At 47.2% G+C, this 23,608-nt stretch overlaps 1 protein-coding gene across 4 annotated transcripts; it reads left to right on the forward strand.

Annotated features, from left to right (window-relative positions):
- Positions 1-1,057: 1,057 nt before the first annotated feature.
- NSUN4 (NOP2/Sun RNA methyltransferase 4) lies at positions 1,058-18,479 on the forward strand. Of its 4 annotated transcripts, none has more exons than XM_040470109.1 (7): positions 1,425-1,517; positions 5,038-5,174; positions 5,953-6,296; positions 10,504-10,658; positions 14,082-14,242; positions 15,411-15,535; positions 16,123-18,479. In XM_040470109.1, the coding sequence occupies exons 3-7, from the start codon at positions 6,007-6,009 to the stop codon at positions 16,397-16,399; spliced, it is 1,008 nt and encodes a 335-aa protein (XP_040326043.1). In that variant the 5' UTR covers positions 1,425-1,517; positions 5,038-5,174; positions 5,953-6,006; the 3' UTR covers positions 16,400-18,479. The 4 variants fall into 4 exon arrangements, with proteins under 4 accessions (XP_040326039.1, XP_040326043.1, XP_040326042.1 ...); XM_040470108.1 differs by lacking the exon at positions 1,425-1,517 and adding an exon at positions 2,498-2,611; XM_040470105.1 differs by lacking the exon at positions 5,038-5,174 and having other exon boundaries at positions 1,058-1,517.
- Positions 18,480-23,608: the final 5,129 nt, after the last annotated feature.

Raw genomic sequence — 23,608 nt, forward strand, 5'->3', positions numbered from 1 at the left:
AATTTTACAACCCACATCAAGAAGAATATAGTTTTAGCAAAGGTCAAAAATTCCCTCATTCATATGTAGCTTTGGCAGTTCACAATCCATAAAATACTGGAAAAGCTCAAAGTGCTACAAGGTTCTTCACTACTTCTAATTTTCTATGGTAGTGAAGAGATAGTTTGTTGTCTTAAAATTCACACTTGCTTCATCATTATGAAGTTCATTACTGTAACTTCAGTAAAAATGTACCCAAACTTCCTGCCTTCTGAAAGTGATAGGACTTTTTGATGGGAGTTTGAAATGGTGGCTGATTACTTTTGAATACTTAAGCTCCACTGGCTGACAGCTCACATCTGTACTTCTGATCCACTGCCTAGAGATCAGAGTTCCCCACCAGCCCCTCCTTGGCTCTGTTAACTTGCTGGAGCAGCTCACATATTTCGGGAAACCCATTACTCACTAGATCACTGGCTTATTATAAAACTATGTAACTCAGGTACGGTCAGATGGAGATGCACATAGGGAAAGACAGGGCGCTTCCGTGCTCTCTCCCAGCACCTCCGTGTATTCACCAACCAGTAAGCTCCCAGATGATCATTTTAAAAACACTTATCTGAGGGGACACCTGGGTGGCTCAGTCGGTTAAGTGACTGTCTCTTGGTCTCTTGATTTCGGCTCACGTCTCACGGTTGGTGAGATCTCAAGCCCCGTGTGGGGCTTCACTCTGTCAGCGCCAGAGCCTGCTTGAGATTCTCTTTTTGTCCCTCTCTCTGCCTTTCCCTCATGCTCTCTCTTTCAAAATAAATACACTTTAAAAAACAAAACAAAACAAAACAAAACCCACCTATCTGATCACGTCCTTCCTTTCTACCGTCTCCCTATGAGGGGGTCAAGTTTTGTGGGACCTACAGCTTACAGAATCCGAGAGGTCCTCTTCAAGAAAAACAATACAAAATTAGGTACAGGGTCTTGCAAGGGGCACTGCAAATGGCAAGTTCTGAAATTTCAAGCTTGGTTAGCTTCAGTATAAATCTGCCTCTGCCCACAAATCTGGCCTCATTTTTCTCTACCTCAGGATCTTTCCTCGTGCAACTTCTGCCTAGAAGGCCCTTCCCGCCCCCATTTGCCAACTGCCACCTCCCGGTTTTCTCTGATCCCCCAGCTGGGCTAGGAGCCTTTACGGAGTCTTTCCCAATGCTCCAAGCACCCAGGCAGAGACGCCATTCCGAGAGAATGGTTGCTCTTTCCCAGAACCCACAGAAAATCCCTGGAGGAGCGGGGCTCGGTTTGCACCTGAGCTGTAAAGGTGTGCTGAGCCCCGAACCTGAGGCCGCCGGAATTCCCTCCTGTTCTCGTCCAGAGTGGCGCCCCCACCTCCCCGGAACCCGCGGGTCTGCCCTTGCGGTTCCGGGCGGAATGACTCGGCGGTGCACGCTGATATGGCTGCGCTGGTAGTGAGGGGTGTGCCGGGCGTGCTGAAGCGTGCGCACTTCGCGACCATCCCGCGGAGACATCGACATAAGAAGAAATGGGTAAGGTCCAGCCGCTGGCCCACGAGGAAACAGTGACAGCGGTCTTTTGCCGCCTCCCCTCGGGAAACTTCTCTAGCCCTGCCACCTCCCGCCACTGTCGGATAGGTTCACTACTCCAGCCCCTCCGGAAGGCCCTTAGCCTCTTTTCCCCGCCCCTCAGGGGCCGTCTCTAGGCTCCTCCCTCTCGCATCTGTTACGTCATCGCCTCTATCTGCCCTGTTGTTTCGTCACAAATCTTCGGCTGTTTTAGTATGTCCGCTGTACCCCGACTCCGCCCCCCTAAGTTACGCCATCACCTCCGCCCTCATTCTTTCAGTTATGTCATCACCACGTGTTCCCCTGCTGTTGGTTACTTTCCCCTTGGCCCCCACTATCCCTTACACTTCCCTTCCTCCCTCTTCCCCGCCCTCCCCTTCTTTCCTACCCCGCCCCCCTTCATCCCTCCCTGCATGACCTCGTCTCCGCCTTTCCTCCTAGAACTTTCGGCCCGGCCGCCCTCACCCCTCGAAAAATGTCTTAGCGACAACCCCTTCCTTCCTGGGTCTCCGCCGCCCACTGGGAAAGGATTCAACCCTGTCCTCACCCTCGAGGTGCCTCTGGCGTCCAGGAAAGGTTACAGCGATCACCCTGCCCACACTTCTGGCCTTTACCCAGACCCAGGCAAAGGATGCAGCGACTCTCTTCAGCCCCTGGAATCTCCTCACCTCTCCAGAGACCCTTTCTCTGGCCTCAGCTGTAGCCCTGGAATTTCTTCCATAACCGCCACGCCCGCCTCCCTACCCCCTCTGGTTCCCTCCCCGCCCCCACCGTCCCCTTCCCCACCTCCACAGCCTCCCCTGCGCCCTGGGAGATGTTCTTTTGAACCCTGTTATCCACTCCTTGGAAGGCCTTACTGCCGTGAGCCTATTATCTCGGGTTCGCCCCCTTCGAGCCCTTGTTTTGACCGGCGCAGCCTTCTGGGGTCACCCTCTGTTCGTCCACGGAGCCCTTATTGCAGCTGGATCAGTCCCCTGAGAACACCGAGTCCCTGTCCCCGAAGCCCTTACACTGACCAACAGACTTACCTGTGTTACTGTGGATACCCTTCAGCCCTGGTAACCAGCCCTGTGACTTCCCCTCCTCTTCCTCATCGGCCCTCAGGAACCAGCCCAGTGACTTCTCCCACCCTCCCTCATGCGCCATTGGAAACTGGCCCAGTGACTCCACCTTCTGTCACTCATCAGCACCCAGGAACAGATCCCATGATTTCACCTTCCACCGGTCCTGGATCCCAGGGAACTTGCCCCATCGTGTCACCTTCTCTTACTCATAGGCCCCTGAGAACTACCCCCATTAGGTCACCTCCTCTTGCTCACCGGCCCCCGGCACCTAGACTTCTAGCTTCCCCACTCCTTTCTCACAAGGTTTTGGAAACTGGGATCTCCCCTCTGCTCTCTCCCTGGTCCTCAGGGAGAAGTTATAATGACCCTCCTCTTTCTCCAGCATCTTCCCCACCCACTGGCAGCTTTTACCATGTCCACCTTAAGCCTCCAGACTCTTGTGAGCCTAAACCACAGCTTGACCTGCCCCTTAGGAAAAATTTCTGTGGCTCCCCACTTTCTTCTCAGGCAGGTACATCTGGCTCTCCCAGCTCACCTCAGGAGAGCTCTTATCACTGTTCCCATTTTTCTCCAGAGGCCCATGTACCTGCCCCCGGTAGCCCTTATTGTGCCATCCGCCTATCCCCTAAGAGTACTGGTTCTCTTTGCTCACCCCCGTCCCAGGCTCCCATAAAGCCTTGCTTGGAGTCCATTTTAACCTGGGAGATTAGTGGGAACTCTTACCTCTTGGTAGAGCCAGGCACCCCGATTTCTTGTGCCCCCTGTGCTCCCTGTCCTCCCTGTCCTCCTTGTCCTCCTTGTCCCCCCTGTCCCCAGGAACCACCTCTTCCCCTCTCCTCTTGCTGTCCTTATACTGTCTTCTCCTTCCCTTCACCCCTGGGCAACCAGTTTATATCTCCATCCCAGTCACCCCCCCGCGGAAGCTGTAATGAACCCCCTCTCCCTACCCCAGTGTGCCCCCAAGTGAAGTCCCCCAAATCCTCAGAGTTAAAACAACCATGTGCTCTCCACAGATGTCGCTCCCTGGTCATCCCTCTCCAGCACACTCCTTTTGACCAGCCCAGGGCCCCTAAGGCCAGCGCCTCCCCTCCACCACCGTCCTGCCCTTCTGGTCCTTCTTGTATGGTGACATCCGTTACCACTTGCTCAAATCCCTGCCCCAAAGAAATTCCCCAAGGAACTACCTTACCTACTGTGATCCCTAGGACCCTCAAACCTGTTATCCCCACTTGTCTTCCCCTTCGCCTTCCTTTTGGTACTGTCTCAACCAATAGTTATGCTCAGAGCAGCCCCCATGGATTCTCCATAGGACCCCCATGCAGTACCCATATATATTCTGTGGTTTCCTCGACCCCTGATCCCTGCCCACTCCTTGCTTCCCTCAATCAATCCATTTGCCCCTCTCAGTGTCATAAACTGCCCATGGTGCCCCCCTGTGGCACCTATAGCACTTCCAGGGGCCCAGCCCAACCTTATCGCCAGTCTGTGGCACCTCCTTGTTCCACCCACATCTATTCTTTTATCCCTTTGAGAACACCCTTTGATCCTCAAAGTTTACCCATTGGCCCCCAAACCCGGTGCCACCCCGATACTATGCCCTGTGGCTTCCACGTCTACTCTGTGGCTCCTCGAGTCTCCTGCAAAGAGTGCCCCCAGGTTCCCTTCGGCTGTCCTTTGCCTTCATCCAAGACTTCCAGCTGTAGCACTAATGTCAGCCGTAGCTTAACTGTTATTAGTGAATGCCAGAGCAGTGACAGCCAGAGCAAGAGTTCCCGCCAAAGCAGAAGTCAGAGCCAGAATGAGAATACCCACCACCCCTGCAGAAGTCGAAGTCAGAGCAAGAGTCTCCATCTTCACAGAAGTCAGAGTCGGAACAAGAGTCCTAGTCGAAAGAGAAGTCGGAGCCGGAGCAATAGTTCCCACCAAAGCATAAATCAGGATAAGAGCGAGTGTCATAGCAGAAATCAGGGCCAGAGTGAGAGCTCTCCATGTAGCAAAAGTCAGGGCCAAATCAAGAGTGACCTCCATGGCAAAAGTCGGAGCCGAAGCAAGAGTTCCTGCCATGGCAAAAGGCAAGGCAAGAGCAAGAGTCCCTCCCACAGCAGGAGCCGGAGCAAGAGTCCCTGTCCCAGCAAAAGTCGTGGCCAGAGTGAGAGTCCCCACCATAGCAGAAGTCATGGTGGGAGCAAGAGTCCTCGTCATAGCAAGAAATGAGGGCCAGAGGAAGAGTTCTGACCAAATCAAAAATGCAGACCAGAGCAAAATTCATAGACAATAACAGGACTGCCAGCCATAGCAAGTGCCCAGCTGTGGCAACGTGGATCGACCTGAGGACTCCTCAGCTGAGGTCTTCATTTTCCTCGTAATCTGTGTTTATGCTCTGCAAGGTTGACTCATGTCTCTCTCTGCTACCCCCATAGAAGTCCCCATTTTGGCTCACACCTCAAGGTTTCTGTGAGCTCCCTTTATCCCATGTTCCTGGGGTGTAAGAACTCCCCGAATGACCCTCAACCCTGTGATTCTGAGCATTATGGTGTCAGCCACTGCATGCCATTAGGTAAGTTACCTTATACCTGTCCATCGAATGTGGAGGGTTGATATTTTTTTGTATCCCACCGAGCTATCTGTTGTGGTGCTCACATAAGCTAGGAGACCAGAAAATGCTTTAGAAGATGGAAGGACTGTTCAGAGAGAAAGCGTCTTTTGGTTTTTTTTTGTTTTTTTGTTTTGTTTTTTAACGTTTATTTATTTTTGAGACAGAGAGAGACACAGCATGAATGGGGGAGGGGCAGAGAGAGAGGGAAACACAGAATCGGAAGCAGGCTCCAGGCTCCGAGCCATCAGCCCAGAGCCCGACGCAGGGCTCGAACCCGCGGACTGCGAGATCGTGACCTGAGCCGAAGTCGGACGCCCAACCGACTGCGCCACCCAGGCGCCCCTCGTCTTTTGTTTTTAAGGCTGAAGCTTCCCGGGGCCTTCATAGATTCTTCCAACCTTCGGTAGGCCCCCCTCAAGAGTCCTATCCTGAGCTGCCATTGTCTTAAGTTCTTCTTACTCCCAGGCCTGAGGGAGTGCCCCGCGCCTTTCTTGGTGACCCCACCTGCTGTTGTGAGAGCTACAGCTTGCTTTCTCTCACAACACTGAGACAGAAGGGCCGACTCCCTACTACTTTTCTCTCTCGCACTTCTCTTCTAGCTGGCAGAGTTAGGATGCAAAGGCAGGAGTGGGCACTAGCTGGAACCATGTTGGCTGCAGGGCTCTGAGGTATTGGTGAGGTTAGGTGGGAGGGGAGAGGCAAGGCTGGAAGACCAATAAGGCTGTTCTTTTCCTTTTAGGCTGCCACAGAGCCCAAATTTCCTGCCACTCAACTGGCTCTGCAGAATTTTGACATGACCTACAGTGTGCAATTTGGTGATCTTTGGCCATCCATCCGGGTCAGTCTCCTTTCAGAGCAGAAGTATGGTGCACTGGTCAATAACTTTGCTGCCTGGGATCATGTGAGTGGAAAGCTGGAGAAGCTGAGTGCCAGGGACTTTGTGAATGACTCCATCTCCCATGGGGAACTGGAGCCTGAGAGTGGCCAAACTACAACTCCATCCCTAGCCTCTGGGACCTGCAGCCCGAACCTTCGATGCTTCACTTTCACCAGAGGGGATGTCAGCCGGTTCCCCCCTGCCAGGTAGGATCTGGAGTCATGGCTAGGGCCATCCTGAGTGTCTACAGGAAGTAGACAGCAGGAGACCCAGCTTTTGTCCCATTTAATGAGGATCCTAATATTGCTAATATTTACTGAGTGCTTATACATGCTAGGTGTTTTTCTAAGTGTTGTGTGTGCATTATCCATGATCTTCTTTTGTTCTGTCAACAGCACTCTGAGGTAGGTAATATTATTGTTCCTCTTTTATATTTGAGGAGACTGAGGTGCAGAGAAGTTGCTTGCTTTAGGTTCCTTGGATAACAGGTGATGCAGCTAGGACTTAGACCCAGGCAGTTTGACCCCAAAACCTGCACTTTGAACCTGCTCTTCTCCGCTACCTCCCATCGAAGAGTGCTCTAACTTGAGCACTTAACACCCTCCACAGTTAAAGTGTGTATTATTTATAAGGGCTTTCTCATTTTGCCCTCACAGCCACCCATCCAAGTGAGTGGGACAGGTACGCTCATGGTACCAAAGAACAAGTGGGACTTGCTAGGGACACCAAGTACCAGAGGGGCGTGGTGGTGAGGGGACTCCTGGTCTTCTGATCCAGTGCTCGGATTTATATAAAGTTGGATGAAAAAGACTCTTGCGATCAAATGCTACGTTGTGCTTTAGAAACTGAGAAAACGAGAGCTCAATGTTAGTTGTAGGATATGGGAATTGATCTTTGAAGGACTGATTCACTCATTCAGTAAATAGTTATTGTCTACCAAATGCCAGGCCTTCTTAAGTGCCTGGGTTACAGGTGCAAAAGCCCTCATTGACCTTACAGTCTGGTGAGGAAGATAAGTATTGAGAAACTATTTACAATTGTGATAAGTGCCACAAAAGAAAAGTACAAGGTGCTATGAGGCATTATAACTAGGAGATCTAATGCAGTCTTTTCTGAGGAAGTGAAATTTAAGCTTAGACCTGAAAATGAATAGGAATTACAGCTGGTGGCATGGGGGTGGGGGTGGGGGTGGGAGTGACAGGCCAAAAAAGCTGGCAGGAGCCAAATTTTGAAAGTCTAAGCCATGAGCGATTTTGGACTTTTTCTCTAAAAGGAAGAGGGAGCCATGAAAAGTGTTAAGGTGGGGAATGACATAACCAGATTTGAATTTTTGAGATATTTTTCTGGCTGCTATGTGGAAAACAAATTGAAGAGGGGCGAGGCTACGTATCAAATATGAAATAGGGAAGTAAATTAGGAAGCTTTTGCAATAGCTCTAGCTGCTGGCTTGAGGGAGGGCTACATGCTTAGTAAAGCTAGAAGGTAAGGCTGGAAGAGTATGTGGGGGGCCATGTATGGGAATCTTGAATGCCAGGAGCTTATAGGTTGGGAGAAGGGGATTTTTCTGATGGCCCAGGATTGCTTATAAATGGCTAGACCTGCCAGGGCTGAATGGCTTCAGACGATGCACTCTTTAGTACATATTGCTGTAAATTGCCAAGATCTGTTCTAGAGAACTGGTGGAAAGGGTTTCTAAGTAGGGGAAAGGCAATAATGCACAGTGGTTATAAGCATGGGCTTTGGAGTCAAGAAAACCTAGATTTGGATTCTACCTTCATTACTTATTGGACATTAGCTTTGAATAACTGACTCTTGGTTTCCTTTCCTGGAAAATAATCTGGAAAATGATGGTATTGGTACTATAGCTCATTGTGTGGCAGCTGCTATTCTAAGCACTTGACTTCTATTAATTCCTTTCATTTTCACAATAATCCTATATGGCACGTACTCTTATTACAGATGAGGAAACTGATGCACAGAGAAATTGAGTCATTTGCTAAAGGCACACAACTGTTGAGCACCTGGGCTGGATTTGAGATGCAGCCAGTGTGACTCTGGATCCTGGGTTCTGCTGCATCACAGGGCTGTGGTGAGGCCTGAATGAAGTGATGTATACGAGACACCTAGTGTAGTACCTGCGGTAGAGCACTCCTAAACAGTATCTCTTACTGTCTGTGTCATTCTCATCGAAGTTATGCTTCAGGAGGATCACTGTAATAAATTGGGGTGGGAGGAAGATAGATTGGGGCAGGATTAGAGACCGGTTTGGAGGCATTGGTCTTAGGCAGAACCACAGACTAAGCAGGGTTTCCTAAGTTGCCTAGGGTGCTTGGCTTCTATTCAGTGAGGTTTGGGTTTCCTTCTCATCTTGATAGGCTCCCTATAAATCAAGGGAATCTTAACCTCTCAGGAGGTCAAGGATGTATTTAGGGAGTCCAGGAACCTCCTGAAATTGTCTGAAAAACTGTTGTGCTTTTTGTTGTTGTTGTTGTTGTTGAAAAGAGGGACTGTAGCTTTCAGCAGATTCTCGAAACTGTCTGAACCAAAAAAAAGTTGAGTGACACTTCCAAAGGAAGGAACTGGATGAGAATGAGTTTTGTAGACCAGTGCTGGTTCATTCTCTTTTGCAGGGGCAATGGGCACACAGCTTCAGGGACAATCCAGGCATGATTTGATTTTGAAGGTATCCTATTATAGTCTGAGCCTATCTGCGAAGGTGTTACAACCTCAAGACCGGGGATTATAGCTTTTATAGCAAACCCTCAGTGCTGCTATGTCTCATGTCTCATCACATTTTTCTCCCAGAGCCTTCTTGTCAGGGCAGCAAAGGTCAGGTTTCTGTCTTCTTGAGTCTGTCCCCAATGGCTGAGCTGTGTCTCAGGCAGGGGAATGGTCTGGGAGTGACCATTAGGTTATTGTCTGTCGTCCCTCTCTCTACCCACATGGATCCTGCCTGTCTTCATGCCTCATTGGCTCTCACTTGGACTTTCATCACAGCCTCATCACTGGTGTCTGTTTCTAATGTGTTCTTTCTAGCCTACCTAGCTTTCTAAAACTCTATTTAGGTGATCATGTCATTTTCTTTACAAACTGGTAACTGCCTCCAGGTTACAGTCCAAACTCCTTAGCATAGGGTCCTAGGCTTTCTACAGTCTGGCCTCTACCTGCTTTTCAACCTCAATCTCCTCCACTTTGTATTTCTGCTACTGAAGATTTCTCATTGTTTCTGAAAGGAGGTATGAGTTTGCATGCTTCTGTGCCTTCGCTTGGTCTTTTCTCTTCTCTTGGAATGCTCCTGTTTCTTCCTCCATCCCTCCCTTTCTTCGACTAATAGGGCCTATTTCTTCATCAGGCCTGACTCAGGTAACTGTGAGAGGGACAAGTGATGGCACTCTTCTCTGAACCCAGAAAGCATTTTGTATCTTAATATGTAACCCAATAAGACTGAGCTCCTATTGTATGCAAGGTGGTGTTTCAGGTGCTGAGGTTATTCCAGTGAACAAACAAAGTCTCTGCCTTTATTCTAAAGAGGGAGGAGGAGGAGAGTACACACACACACACACTCCTGTACATATAAAGTGAACAATAAGTGCCTTAAAGAAAAGTAGTGTCACATAGAGAGATAGGAAGTGATGGGCGTGGGGGAGGGGTGCTGTTTTATTTTTATTTATTTTTTAAGTTTTATTTTATTCTTTTAAAATTTATTTTGAAAGAGATAGGGAGCAAGTGGGGGAGGGACAGAGAGAGAGCGAATTCCCAAGCAGGCTCCTCACTGACAGCGCAGAGCCTGATGTGGGGCTCAAACCCACAGATGGTGAGATTGTGACCTGAGCTGAAGAGTCAGACGCTTAACCAACTGAGCTACCCGAGTACCACTATGTATTTTTTAAATGTTTATTTATTTTTGAGAGAGAGAGAGAGAGAGAGAGAGAGAGCATGCGTGTGCCCATACGTGAGTGAGCGGGGGAGGGGCAGAGAGAGGGGGACAGAAACTGAAGCAGGCTCTGGGCTGACAGCAGTGAGCCTGATGCTGGGCTCAAACTCAGGAACCGTGAGATCATGACCTGAGCGGAAGTTGGTTGCTTAACTGACTAAGCCATCCAGGCGCCCCTGAAGATTTTAATTTTAAGTAATCTCTGCACCCAATGTGGGGCTCAAACCGACAACCCTGTGATCAAGCGTTGCATGCTCCACCAGCTGAGCCAGTCAGGTGCCCCTTGATCTGTGTTTTAAATGGGTCACTCTGCCTGCTGTGTGGATGAATGAGTGAGTGAATAAGTGAGTGTGGGTCTTAGAAATGAGTTTTTGGTGAGTAGAACTCAGTAACCCCCGAGGGCATGGACTTGGTGGCCTTGACTTCCAGTGGGTCTCCTGACTTGGAGTTTGACTATAAGGTGGTCTCCTCTCTTGTAGGCTTGGCAGCCTGGGTGTCATGGACTACTACCTGATGGATGCTGCTTCCTTGCTGCCTGTCTTGGCCCTTGGCCTGCAGTCTGGTGACACTGTGCTTGACTTATGTGCGGCCCCTGGGGGAAAGACACTAGCACTGCTTCAGACTGGCTGTTGCCGTAAGTCAGAGGGCTGGTGTCTTGGGCAGTGAGGGCTCCCTACCTCACCCAGTCAGGGGCGTACTGAATCTGATGGGATTTCAGGTCTCAAGGTCAGAGGGAGTATAGTGCTTGCTTGCAAAGGTGGAGTATTTGTGTTTGCAGCTGTCTCTCCTCTCTCTCTGTGTCAGTTGGCCAAAGAAGATTGCTGAGCAGAGCAAGGTCTCTGGAGGCAGACTAAAGTGGGGCCCTGACCAGTCTATACCTGACACTTTTACCGCTCTGTATCTGTTTACTTTGTCTCTAAGTTCCATTTCCTTAGTCTGCCAGCTAAAGCAATAAGATCTGGCTGCAGCCACCCTTTATAGCTTTATGTCATTCTTCCTCAGACTTTATATGCTTCAGCCACATCCTGCTACTCTCTGTTTCTTGAATAAGCCTCCATCTTTTGCTCATGTTCCATTTTCTCTCTAGAATACCCTCCGTCCTATCCTAGCTGGCCTGCTTACATCCTTTTAGCTTTCAAGTCCCAGCTCAAGTGTGCCACCTCCTGGAAAGTCTTCCCTCATGACCTCTAGGGGCTGGTTGCAAAGTGACGCCTCTGTCTCCTATGCTCCCTTACCATGGGCAGTATCCTAGCAACTGTTAGCACATTAGCCTTGCATCAGAGCTTTACCGGGTATGCATCTTCTCCCTCTTCAAGATTATGAATTCCCTGGGGATAGGCCCAAGTCTAATCGCAGTAGTGCAGCCACCAGCCTGGGCTATGTGTACCATAAGAGTTCACTTCAGCCATCTACTGGCTGACATCCTGCCTTAAAACAGGCAACACTTTTTCCTTGGGGATTTGAGAAATACCCAGAGCAGGACTGTGGTTTTTCCACTCACCCTGCCAGGTTTCTCTTGCCTTGTGCCCTAGCCTTTTTGTTGGACCTGGGCCCTTCTCTTCAGTTCTTGTCAGCCAACTTGCATAGTTGGGGTTAGCTTCCAGTCGTGTGGTAGACCCTATGGGTGATTGAGCAAGGTTGCACATTTGATCTTACTCCTGGAAGTGCAGAGGGAGAGGAGAAAAAGCGTTGATATGGTTTAATGAGTCCAGTGCAGGAGATCCCAGCCTCTGTGCTGGGCTGTGCTGATCTGACTGACTGCTGTAGGAATCCATCAGAAAGGGGATGAATGAAGTAGGGTTACTTGGAAGAAGAGGAACTTGAACTAAGAGGCGGGAGAAGGGCCAAGGAGAAGTAACTGAGAGTTGCTTTTCTAAGGTGTACTAAATTACCAGCACCTTACCCCCATCCTGGCCCCTCACCAAAGCGAGTCCTTGATTCCAGTCGACAAAGGCAATTTCGAGTTTACCTAGTCTAGCCCTCATATTTTACAGAGGAGGAAATTGAGTCCTGAAGAGATGAAATAACTTAACTTTTACCTGAGTTGGAGATAGAGCCAGAACTGGAACCCAGCTTTTTCTGTTCTTAGTTCCTGGCCTTCTGCAAATTCCTCCTGAGCAGAGAATCCAATTTTTACTTCTTTGAGTGCCCTCAAAAATTGGGACTCCTGGGGCGCCTGGGTGGCGCAGTCGGTTAAGCGTCCGACTTCAGCCAGGTCACGATCTCGCGGTCCGTGAGTTCGAGCCCCGCGTCAGGCTCTGGGCTGATGGCTCAGAGCCTGGAGCCTGTTTCCGATTCTGTGTCTCCCTCTCTCTCTGACCCTCCCCCGTTCATGTTCTGTCTCTCTCTGTCCCAAAAGTAAATAAACGTTGAAAAAAAAAAATTGGGACTCTATGTGTTTGTGGGAACACTAAGCTTGTTCATGGGAGTGACCAGTCCCAGTGGATAAGGTATATACTCTCTAGTTCTTCACCGCAGCTCCTGCCTCCTTTTCATTCCTTGACTCTGAGGCCAGGTATCAGTCATCATTTGTTATCAAGCTTACAGTAATATTTTTTCTTATAGGAGATCTAAGAACAAAGTAATTAAGCTCTTTATTTTTCTTTTTTAATTTTATTTATTTATTTTGAGAAAGAGAGAAAGAGCACGAGCGGGGAGGGGCAGAGAGAGAGGGAGAGACAGAATCCCAAGCAGGCTCTGTGGTGTCAGCACAGAGCCCGACATAGGGCTTGAACTCACGAACCATGAGATCATGACCTCAGCTGAAACCAAGAGTTGGACGCTTAACCGACTGAGCCACCCAGGTGCCCCAAAGTGAGCTCTTTTTTGTTTTGTTTTGTTTAATTTTTTTTTAAGGTTTATTTATTTTTGAGACAGAGAGAGACAGAGCATGAACGGGGGAGGGTCAGAGAGAGAGGGAGACACAGAATCCGAAACAGGCTCCAGGCTCTGAGCTGTCAGCACAAAGCCCAACGCGGGGCTCGAACTCACGCACTGCGAGATCATGACCTGAGCCGAAGTTGGCCGCTTAACCGACTGGGCCACCCAGGTGCCCCAGTGAGCTCTTTTTTGAATTCACACCTGTCACAAAAGGGAAAGTGAAAGACAGATGGTAAGTTAATTAGGATTAGGTTTGGTCATATAAAACAGAAAATCAACAAATTGGCTTAAAGAAGTTTATTTCTCTCTTACATAAGAGAACTGGGATATCAGCAGTCCGGGGCTGGTATGGAGTCTACACAGTCTTAGGGACTTGGGCTCCTTTTTTCTTTTTGCAACCTATTTTATTTCTGGCTTCCATCGTTAGGATTGCCTCATGGCTCAAGATGGCTCCTAGAACTCCAGTTATCACATTCAAGTTCAAGACAGGAAGAAAAGATTGGGTAAAAGGGGCACATCTAATTGCATTAACTTCTTTTGAACATCTCCCCAGAAATCCCACACGATAATTATGCCTGTAACTCATTGATCAAAACTTAGCCATATAGTCATACTTAGTTATAAAAGGAGGCTGGGAAATGGGGCACATCGCTCCCCTCTACCTCAAATAAAACTGGAGTTCTATTAATAAGGAATGGGAAGAGAATATATTTTTGGTAAATAATGTATAGCATCTGCCAAAGATGTAGAGAGAGACACGTGATTCAAGAAAAGTAGGAGAGAGCATATTTGTTTAGAAATATTCATACTTGGTCTGCTTTATTTATTTACATATCCTTTCTGGCTGGTGTAAGTGTTTGCCTTTGCAACTCCTGCTCTCGAGTGTCTAGGACTGTGCCATGCACATAGTAAACGTTTCTTCTCCACTTGCCCCTGCCCCTGCCCCTGGGGCCTGCATTGATTGGCTGTGCCTGAGAATTGGTCTGATTCTCCATCAGCACCATTGCTGGTGTGATGTTTTGTTAGGCGATGGCTTTGAAGTTTCTTTATTCTCACAGGCATTTTAATGTCCAGACTACCCACAGCCATCTATAGATTAGTGCAATCCCTATCAAGTTTCCGATGGTATTTGTTTTTCAGAATTAGAAAAACAATGCTAAAATTTATATTCCCACAGGCAATCTCGCTGCCAATGATCTGTCCACTTCTCGAACAGTCAGACTACAGAAGGTTCTTCACAGCTATGTGCCTCAAGATATCAGGGATAGGAATCGAGTTCGAGTCACCTCATGGGATGGCAGGAAGTGGGGAGAACTGGAGGGGGACACCTATGACCGGGTGAGTGATTCCTGACCTGAGACATCGAGCTAGTAGAATCTGGCCTTCCCATCTCAGCTGCAGACCCTGAGTGAGTAAGATCCAGCCCTCCATATTTGGGGACGTAGGGCCATTTCTGGACCTCACCAGCTCTCCGTGGGTGATTGAGAGAACACAGCCTTCTTCACAGTCATCAGTAGTGTCTTCATTGGAGACAATTAACAGGAAAGAGTTTGAACCTGACTGAGTGGGAAAAGGGTTATTTCTCAAGTAAAATTCACAGCTCTCTTCCATAGATGAATTTTTTTTTTTTTGGAAACATAATTATAGGACTTTTTCTTTTGTTTTAATTTTTGTTTTTGTCTCTTGTGCCTAGCACAGAGTATAGGCTCTTAGTAAATGAATGGATGATTTTATATTTCTTACTTTAAAACTTTCCATATTGGATATGATGTTTCAGCATAAAATAATTTTGAATCCTGATCCTGTTATTCAGTATATTAGCTACCTTCTGGGCATTGTATCATTTTGTAAATTGGATATTTCATTCAAATAGCCAAGGACAGAGTCCTAAACCATGAAGGGCACCTGGCTGGCCCAGTCAGTAGAGCATACAACTCTCTAATTTTTTTTTTTTTATTTATTTTTGAGACAGAGAGAGCAGGAGCATGGGAGGGGCAGAGAGAGAGGGAGACATAGAATCTGAAACAGGCTCTAGGCTCTGCACTGACAGCACAGAGCCCAACACGGGGCTCGAACTCACGAACTGTGAGATCATGACTTGAGCCGAAGTCAGATGCTTAAGCAACTGAGCCACCCAGGCACCCCAAGAGCATGCAACTCTTGATCTCAGGGTTGTAGGTATGAGCCCCATGTTGGATGTAGTTATTACTTAAAATCTCTAAAAAAAAGGGAAGGCCTTCTTTCTAGGTTGATATCAATTATTTAATTATGGTTACTTGGGTATTGGCTTTGGTTTTCTGACTAGCCATGAGTATACCTAAATATACTCTTTTCCCACTCATTATTTCCCAGTTGTCTACCAGGTTAAAGTGAGAAGCTTTGTCAGGTACTCTGCAATGGAAGGATGGGCAGAGGGAGCACTGAGTGAAACCTCTCAGAGCAAGGGCCTAAGGGAGAGGAGCCAGTAAGGAGCTCTAACACAGTACCCTTTAACACTTGTGGGTAGGTGCTGGTGGATGTGCCCTGTACCACAGACCGCCACTCCCTTCATGAGGAGGAGAACAACATCTTTCAGCGGTCGAGGAAGAAGGAGCGGCAGATGTTGCCTATGCTTCAGATGCAGCTGCTCGCGTGAGTAACAGATTTACAAAAACTGAGGACTTTGTGCCACAGTGCTCCAGGGGACCAGTCACTTGGGGAACTGCGAGCTCTTGCCAACACCATCACCCACAGAAGGGTCTTCTGATTGAGGAACTTCCAGATATGATAGGATGGCCTTTCTCTGGAACACACAAACCCTAGGTGGTAGGACACACATAGCAGGGTGGGTGGCACAGATTCATTTACGTTATCTTACCTCCACGCTAGTCTCAGTCCCAGTGAGTGGCACAAGTTTGAAAGCTTGAAAAAAGTTACTGAAGTCAAGGCTCGGTAGGGCTGGTAAGGACTCAGTGCACAGCTAGCACCAGGGTTTGGCCCATAACCAGAGTCAGAGTTCAGGGGATTGCTTCCAGAGGAGAGCCCATGGAGTAAGGTTGGGTTGCTGCTCTCTTTCGAGAACGACTTTTCTGGTGGTATCTTTGGGGGAGAGACTTCAGAAGCTAACACAGCTGCGCATCCCACAGTAGACTCCACTGTGCCTGCTTCTAGCTCCTCCTGTTGTCCTTCTGCTTCTGGGAAGCTCAGTAGTCACTGATTTTCTCTCTTTCTGGTTTCAGGGCTGGACTCCTTGCCACCAAACCAGGAGGCCACGTTGTCTATTCCACCTGCTCACTCTCACATTTACAGAACGAGTATGTGGTGCAAGGCACCATTGAGTTCCTGGCCAATCAATACAGCATCAAGGTTCAGGTGGAAGACCTGAGTCACTTCCGAAAGCTTTTCATGGACACATTTTCTTTCTTCCCATCCTGCCAGGTTGGGGAACTGGTAATCCCAAACCTCTTGGCCAATTTTGGGCCTATGTACTTTTGCAAAATGTGTAGGCTGACATAGCATCACCCGGTTCCCGAAGTCCTGGGGTAGGAAGGTAAAGGGTATACTTCCATAGGGGCACCAGAAACCAAGACCAGTGGCAAAGATGCACTCTGGGTCCTATCTCCATCATGTTCAAGTCTTTGTGTAGACAATTCTCAGCATTAGAAAGTAGGAGTTTTTCTGTCCTGCTGTCCAATTATGGAGCATCAGCAGGTTTCTCACTCACTTATTGTACCCCCTTCCCCCATTTCTAAGCCTGTGCTAAAGGTTCCTGCCCGATTAGGGGCTTAGGAGGAAGAGGAGCCAGTGAGCAGGCCCACACTTTAAGCTGTAAACTTGGGGAGAAGCATTTAGCCAATAAAATTATTGAAGTTCCATAGAGCTGGGGCTGTAGTTGGGGCCTCATGTCAGTCCAAGTACTGTTAGTTTCATTTGTACCAGCTGCTGCTACTGAGCACTAGCTCCTAGGGGTCCAAAGCCCAGGAACTCAGCCTGGTTACAGACCTCTGGTTACAGAGCACCTCTCCCATTTGAAGTGAGTTCTGTGTGATCAGTCTTCAGCAGCCAATGGGCCCAAACAAGCCTTCCTAATTTCTTCAGATGGCCCATGATCTAATTTAAGGAACAAGCAACTAAAAACGTTAAGCCAATGCATGATAATCTGCTTACTTATACCGAGAAAGCTCTCCCAAGCTGCACAATGGAAGCCACTCCTCCTGCTGTCCGCAGCACTGCTGCCCAAGGTGGCTGGGGAAGCTGCTTCTGCCGCAGAGCTGTGCTCCTCTTCTGTTCATTCATCTAGCAAGTGTTCCTTGAGCTCCTGTGTGACACCTCAGCCAGGGAGCTGTTGGAGGTGTAGCAGTTGGGACTGTGGGAGGTGAGACCCCCTCATCCTTCTTCATGCAGCTCTCCTTTTGCTTTCTGAGCACCTCAGCAGCTCCTAGTGTCTTCTTCTGTTATGCTTTTGGTTTTGTTTTTCTTGTTCCTGGTCTGTGGCCAAGCTCTGGTTTCCATTGTTCGGCCCACCCCCAAATCCCTGAGCTCTTCCCCAGTGTCACAGGGCCTCATCTTCCAGAGTGTATGAAGTTTGGGTCGATATTACATCACTGCTGGCTGCATGCTAGTTATGTTGTTTTTGTAACTTTAATGTAAAGAAGGTAACCCTTTAATGGCAGGGATATTAAAAGTTGCTTGGTCACTTGCAAAATATTGCTTTTTTTAATTAAAATTTGTTTTTTCCTGAAAAACTGGTTCTTGTGCAGAAAAGGGATCATAATTTCAGAATACTTATGTTCCTGGTTCTTCCCACTTTCGTTATCCCTCCTCTTCCTCTTTTTGTCACTCATTTTGTTCTTTATGCCTTTCCTGCTAATTCTTGTTTGGGTATTAGAGGTGTCAGCTGAGAAGGATTTTCGATAAGGTTAAGCCCTCTCTTCTCTTGGGATTTGCATTGTAACTGAGGGCCCTGGAAGATCTTCCAGACTCAAAATCAAGTGAAGCTAGGAAGACGGAGCTCGAGGGAGTAGGACCTTAATTAGTCTCCATATATGGTATGTGGTCCCTGTCTGCTGTTTACTCTGCACTCAGTATTGGCTGAGCCTGGGAGGCCTCAGGTGCCTAAGCTTCTGCCCTACCTCCTGGGTATCCAGCCTGGTGCTAACTAAATGCTAAGCAGTGATAATTCAAGAAGAGAGGGTCTCTTGCTCCGGGAGTCCCAATCAAATTGATGATAGACTGACCCAAATAGAAAAAGCAGAGAACTACTTTGGAAAAAAGTTTGGTTATCTCCTATAATTGAATATTTACTTGCCCTCCAGCCCAGTTGTCTCAATACTAGGGATAAATCAAGAGAAACTCATACATGTATAATAGCAGACTTGTATAAGAATGTTTATAGAAATCCCAAAAGGAAACCCAAATGCCCATGAGCAATGGAGTGGAAAAATAAATTAGAATATTCACACAATGGAATATTATATGGTTGTCAAAACATGAACCACAGTGACACATAACAATATGAATGAATCTTTACTACAATAAAATATTAAATGAAAAAGTTTAGTCCCAAAAGATTAAATGTAGCATCATGCCCTTTTTATTTAAAAAAATTTTTTTTTCAACGTTTATTTATTTTTGGGACAGAGAGAGACAGAGCATGAACGGGGGAGGGGCAGAGAGAGAGGGAGACACAGAATCGGAAACAGGCTCCAGGCTCTGAGCCATCAGCCCAGAGCCCGACGCGGGGCTTGAACTCACGGACCGGGAGATTGTGACCTGGCTGAAGTCGGACGCTTAACCGACTGTGCCACCCAGGCGCCCAGCATCATGCCCTTTTTAAAAAAAAGAAAACTGAGGGGCTTCAGTTTGATTTAGTTGATTCGGTCAGTTGAGCATCTGACTTGATTTTGGCTCAGGTCATGATCCCAGGGTTGTGGGATCGAGCTCTGCATCAGGCTCCATGCTGAGGGTGGAGTCTGCTTGGGATTCTCTCTCTCCCCCTCTGTCCCTCTCTCTGGCTCGTGTTCTCTCTCTTCCTCTCTCAAAAATAAAATTAAAAAATAAAAAATAAATTTAAAAACTTATAAAAATTTGTTACAATTTACATACAATATAATTGATCAATTTTCAATGTACTATTTAATGAATTTTGATAATCATATAATCACCATCACCATCAAAATACAGAAAATAATTCTATCTTCTAAAAAGTTTGCTTGTGCTCCTTTGCACTCAATCCCCTCCCCCTTCCTTGGCCCCAGGAAATCACTGATCTGCTTTTGTCACTATCTGTAAAACATATAGTTTTGTCTATTCTAGAATTTCCAATGTGGCATTTAAATGCTGAAGCTCCCCTGATGATTCCCAGGGTCACTTTTTTACTGATGGTTTACAATTGGCCTAACTGGTTACATATATCTGGCTTGATTACATGGCCAGAGTAGTATAAAAACCCTTCCTGTGAACTTCTCATTTGAGCTCTCCCAAAGGCAAGGTTCCTTACACAGATCATGGTGATTCAAACATCCTTGCTAGTACTTGGTATTATAAGTTTTAAACTGTATTCTAGTGGGTTTGTCTGAGTATCTCATTGTGGTTTTAATTTGCATCTCTCCCGTGTTATTAGAGTTAAATACAACTAAGAATTTAAAGACATTTTTAAAGAACATATATACAATAAAACTATGTAAAAAGAAGTACAGAATGGTTCTCACTGTGGGATTCAGGATAATGATTCCCACAGGTAAGGTGGATACAGTAGAGCTGGAGGGACCATATAGTTCCATTATTGTCAACTAAATTGGTTAAAAGCTATGCATAAAAGTGTTGTGTGGGGCACCTGGGTGGCTCAGTCGGTTAAGTGTCCAACTTCAGCTCAGGTCATGATCTTGCGGTCCGTGAGTTCAAGCCTCGTGTCAGGCTCTGTGCTGACAGCTCGGAGCCCAGAGCTTGCTTCAGATTCTCCCTATCTCTCTGCCCCTACCCTGCTCATACTGTCTCTCTCTCTCTCTCAAAATAAATAAATGTTAAAAAAAAGTGTGTTGTACATGATAAAAATGATAAAAGCAGTCATGCAAAAGGATTATGATTAATCCAATGTTGTGCACAAGATGGCCAAAAATAGGAGAGGGTACAGAACCAAGCTCGCAAACTATGAGTGCCAAATGTGACTTGATATGGGTTGTGGGAGATATCTAGAGACCCAGAAGCTTAGCGATGTTGCCTCAGTCTTGCTTGTGAGTTCTTTCTGTGTGACATAAAACAGCCCATCCTTGTCAGGGGGCCATAAATGTTGGGGCAGCCATAGGTTACATTAGAGAGATAGCTTGGGTCTGTGGTTTTCAGCTTGTTGTGGGCAGGGGTCATAAATCTATCTGAGAGACTGGTAAAAACTTTGGCATTCTCAGGGGAAACACACATTTTGCACATAATCTCAGGGGGTTGGGCATTCCCCAAAGACCATCCATAAGCCCTAAGTTAAAAACCTTTGAGAAAAAAAGTTAAAAACCAAAATCCAATTTTGGATTAGAAGGTCTCAGGATTTGATGGGGCACCTGGGTGGCTCAGTCGGTTAAGCATCCCAACTTCAGCTTATGTCACGATCTCACAGTTTGTGGGTTCAAGCTCTCCATCAGGCTCTGTGCTGACAGCTCAGAGCCTGCAGCCTGCTTCGGATTCTGTGTCTCCCTCTCTCTCTCTCTCTCTCTCTCCATCCCTCCCCCACTTGTGCCCTCTCTCCTTCTCTCTCAACAGGAAATAAATAAGCACTAAAAAATTATTTAAAAAAAAGAAGGTCTCAGAACTTGAGGGTCTTTAGAAGAGGACGGGGCGGGGGGTGGGTGGCGGGGGGCGGCAAGCAGAACCCCAGTGGCTAACTCAAATCACTCTCCCGCCAACCTGCTTTTCTTCCCATCTGCATTCCTCATCTCCAAACATAGCACCACCATGGGCCCTGCTGCCCAAGCCAGGAACTGCAGTTACCCTTGATGCCTAATTCATAATAGCAGTGACAGTAATCACTTTTGCATTTCGAACAGTTATCTGTCCCAGGCTGATGCTAAGCATTGTTTTATAGGCATCATTGTTTCCTATCCTCACAAACCCCCTGAGAGGTACTCTTTTTAGTTCCATTTTATAGATCAGGAAACAAGCTTAGACCACTTAAGAAACTTTCCAAAAATTACACATAATCTAAAGTTTCTTTCCTGATCCCTCTATAGCAGACTGAGTTGCTCCTTCCTCTCTGCTTTCCCAGCCCTCTATATATACTATGAATGTAGTTCCTCCCATGTTTGCTTTCTCTCCTCAACCCATCCCTAGATTAGGAATTACTTGGGGTAGGAAGCCAGTATGCATCTTTGCATCCCTAATCTAGAATGCTTGATATATAATTAGGTAGTAGCACACACCAAGTATCTGTTGGGTGCTAGGCTCAATCCTAGATACTAGAGAGAGTGGTGAACAAAACAAGGTCCTTTTTCTCATGGGATATATAATCTACTGGGCAAGCTAGGCAAGTAATTACAAACGAATTTCAACTGAATGATAAGTGAGCAAAGTACTGAGAGAAGTGTAGAGTATCTTCACCCAGGAGACCTAACCTAGCCTGGAGGAAGAGAGGTTTAAACAGACCTGAGGATGAGGAGGAGTGAGCTAGGCAGCGGGGATGTGGGGCATGAGCAAGAGAACAGGTCATGTGACTGTGAAGCTCCTGAGGCAAGAGAGGGTGTATTCCAGGACCTGAAAGAGGTCTAGTGTGCTGAAATCTAGTAGGAGGGGATGGCTGTGAAATACGAGGTCAGAGAAGCAGGTGTAAGCCAACTGCACCAGGGCCTTGCAGGCCACTTGAAGGAGTGGGTATTTTATCCTGAGGAATTGGAAGCTGTTGCAGGATTATTAAGCCAGAAAATGATCTGATCAAATATCCATGGGCCTCCCGCTGGGAATTTGATTATCAGTAGTATTTGCAGAATGAGGAAATTAGACAACTGGCTTAACAAAAAAACTCTTGTGAAGGTCAGTCCCATCCTTAAGCTTACTCAGCTTTCATGCCTCAGAGTAATGGGAATTGTTGAATGTCAAGCTGCTCAGACCACATTTTGAGGTGACATGTTAGGAGGTACACTGGCAAATGGGTAGAGCCTGAGGAGGGTGGCCAGGATAGAGAGGAAACTGAAAGTCTCAGCCTGGGAAGAGGAATTGAGGGAATTGAGGGTATTAAGCCAGGAGAGGGGAAGGCCTAGGGAGGAGAGATGCCATTTCTAAATAGGACTGTTCTGAAGCAGGGTGTGCAGAGGTGTTTTGAGTATCCCCAGGGGGCTGAGCTGGGGCCAGTGGAAGGAATCTGTAGTGGGCCAGGTTGCAGATCAACATAAGAAACCTTTAAACTAGTGTTTTCTGAACTACGGTTCACAACAATGATTGACTAATGGTCATGAAGTCAGTTCTGTGGGTGTGGTGGGACTTTTCATAGACACCCTTGGAGGAGTTGCCTTCCCCACTCCTTCTGCAAGTAGGCATGGCCATGTGACTTGCTTTATGAAATATTAGCAGAAATGGTGTTTTTCTTCCACATTTCTGGATGGAAGCTTTGAATGTGAGCATCTGATCTGCCATGTCATTCCTGCTACAGTGGTCGTGGGAACATTTGTTGAGATGGAACCTGCATCAGCTTGAGTGCCCAAGCGACTGTGTTGAGCAGAGCCCCCCATGGACCTGAATTAGACATGTGGTGAGAGTGAAAAATAGCTGTGGTTGTGTTAAGCCACTGAGAGTTTGTGTTGTTCCTGAAGTATAGCTTAGTCTATCTTGACTACGGCCATAGGTATAGGCCAGCTCCTTTTTATTATTTATTATTTTTTAAAATATGCTGGGCATGGAGCCCAACATGGGCCTTGAACTCACGACCCCTGAGATCAAGACCTGAGCTGTGATCAAGAGTCAGACGCTTAACCAACTGAGCCACCCAGGTGTGCCAACCAGCTCCTCATTTTTAATGAAAGAGAATACAGTAGAAAATATCAAATTCACAGCAATCTATAGTGACAGACAGCAGATCAGTGGTTGCCTGGGTGGGTTAGGAGGAGAATAAGATTGGGGAGCAAAGATAGCAAGAATAGATAAAATGTGAGAGGGACTTGGGTGGATCAATGATGATAATGTGCTCTAAACTGGGAAGTGTGGTGAACTCAATCATCTGTACCTGTGGGAATGAATGAAAGACTAAACATTAGTTACTAAAGGTGCTGGTGGTGTGCATTTCCTACTGAGTTGGGTAGGATTACCTGCCAGGAGGCCTTTCCCCTGATCCAGAGGGCTAACTGATCAGGAGAAGGAGTATGACCAAGAAGTGGGCAGGTAATTGAGGACTCCTACAAAATCACTGTCCTCTTCTCTCCCCAACCCCCTTTTTGTCTGTTTAGGGGATCAGAGTCACTCAGTCCCTTTCTGTTCTGTTCCTTTCAAACCCTGATGCCCTTTATGGTTGTCCTTCCCAGACCGGGGCACTTTATTTATAGAGTATTTCACCACACTTGAACCTGGACTGTTACTTTATTGGGGGGGGGGGCAGGAAAAGCCCCCAGAGTTGCAGCAGTTCCAAGCAGTACTCTGTGTATTCCCATGACTGTCATCAGGGCCATTCCTGCTTGGATCTTCCCCAGAGCTCCCTCTGGTGTCTTTAACAGCTTCTCCTTTTCCTTTAGTTTGATATCACCTGCTTTCTATCTT

This window comes from Herpailurus yagouaroundi, unplaced genomic scaffold, assembly GCF_014898765.1.
Source record: "Herpailurus yagouaroundi ecotype Mexico unplaced genomic scaffold, PumYag 77, whole genome shotgun sequence".
Lineage (NCBI taxonomy): Eukaryota > Metazoa > Chordata > Mammalia > Carnivora > Felidae > Herpailurus > Herpailurus yagouaroundi.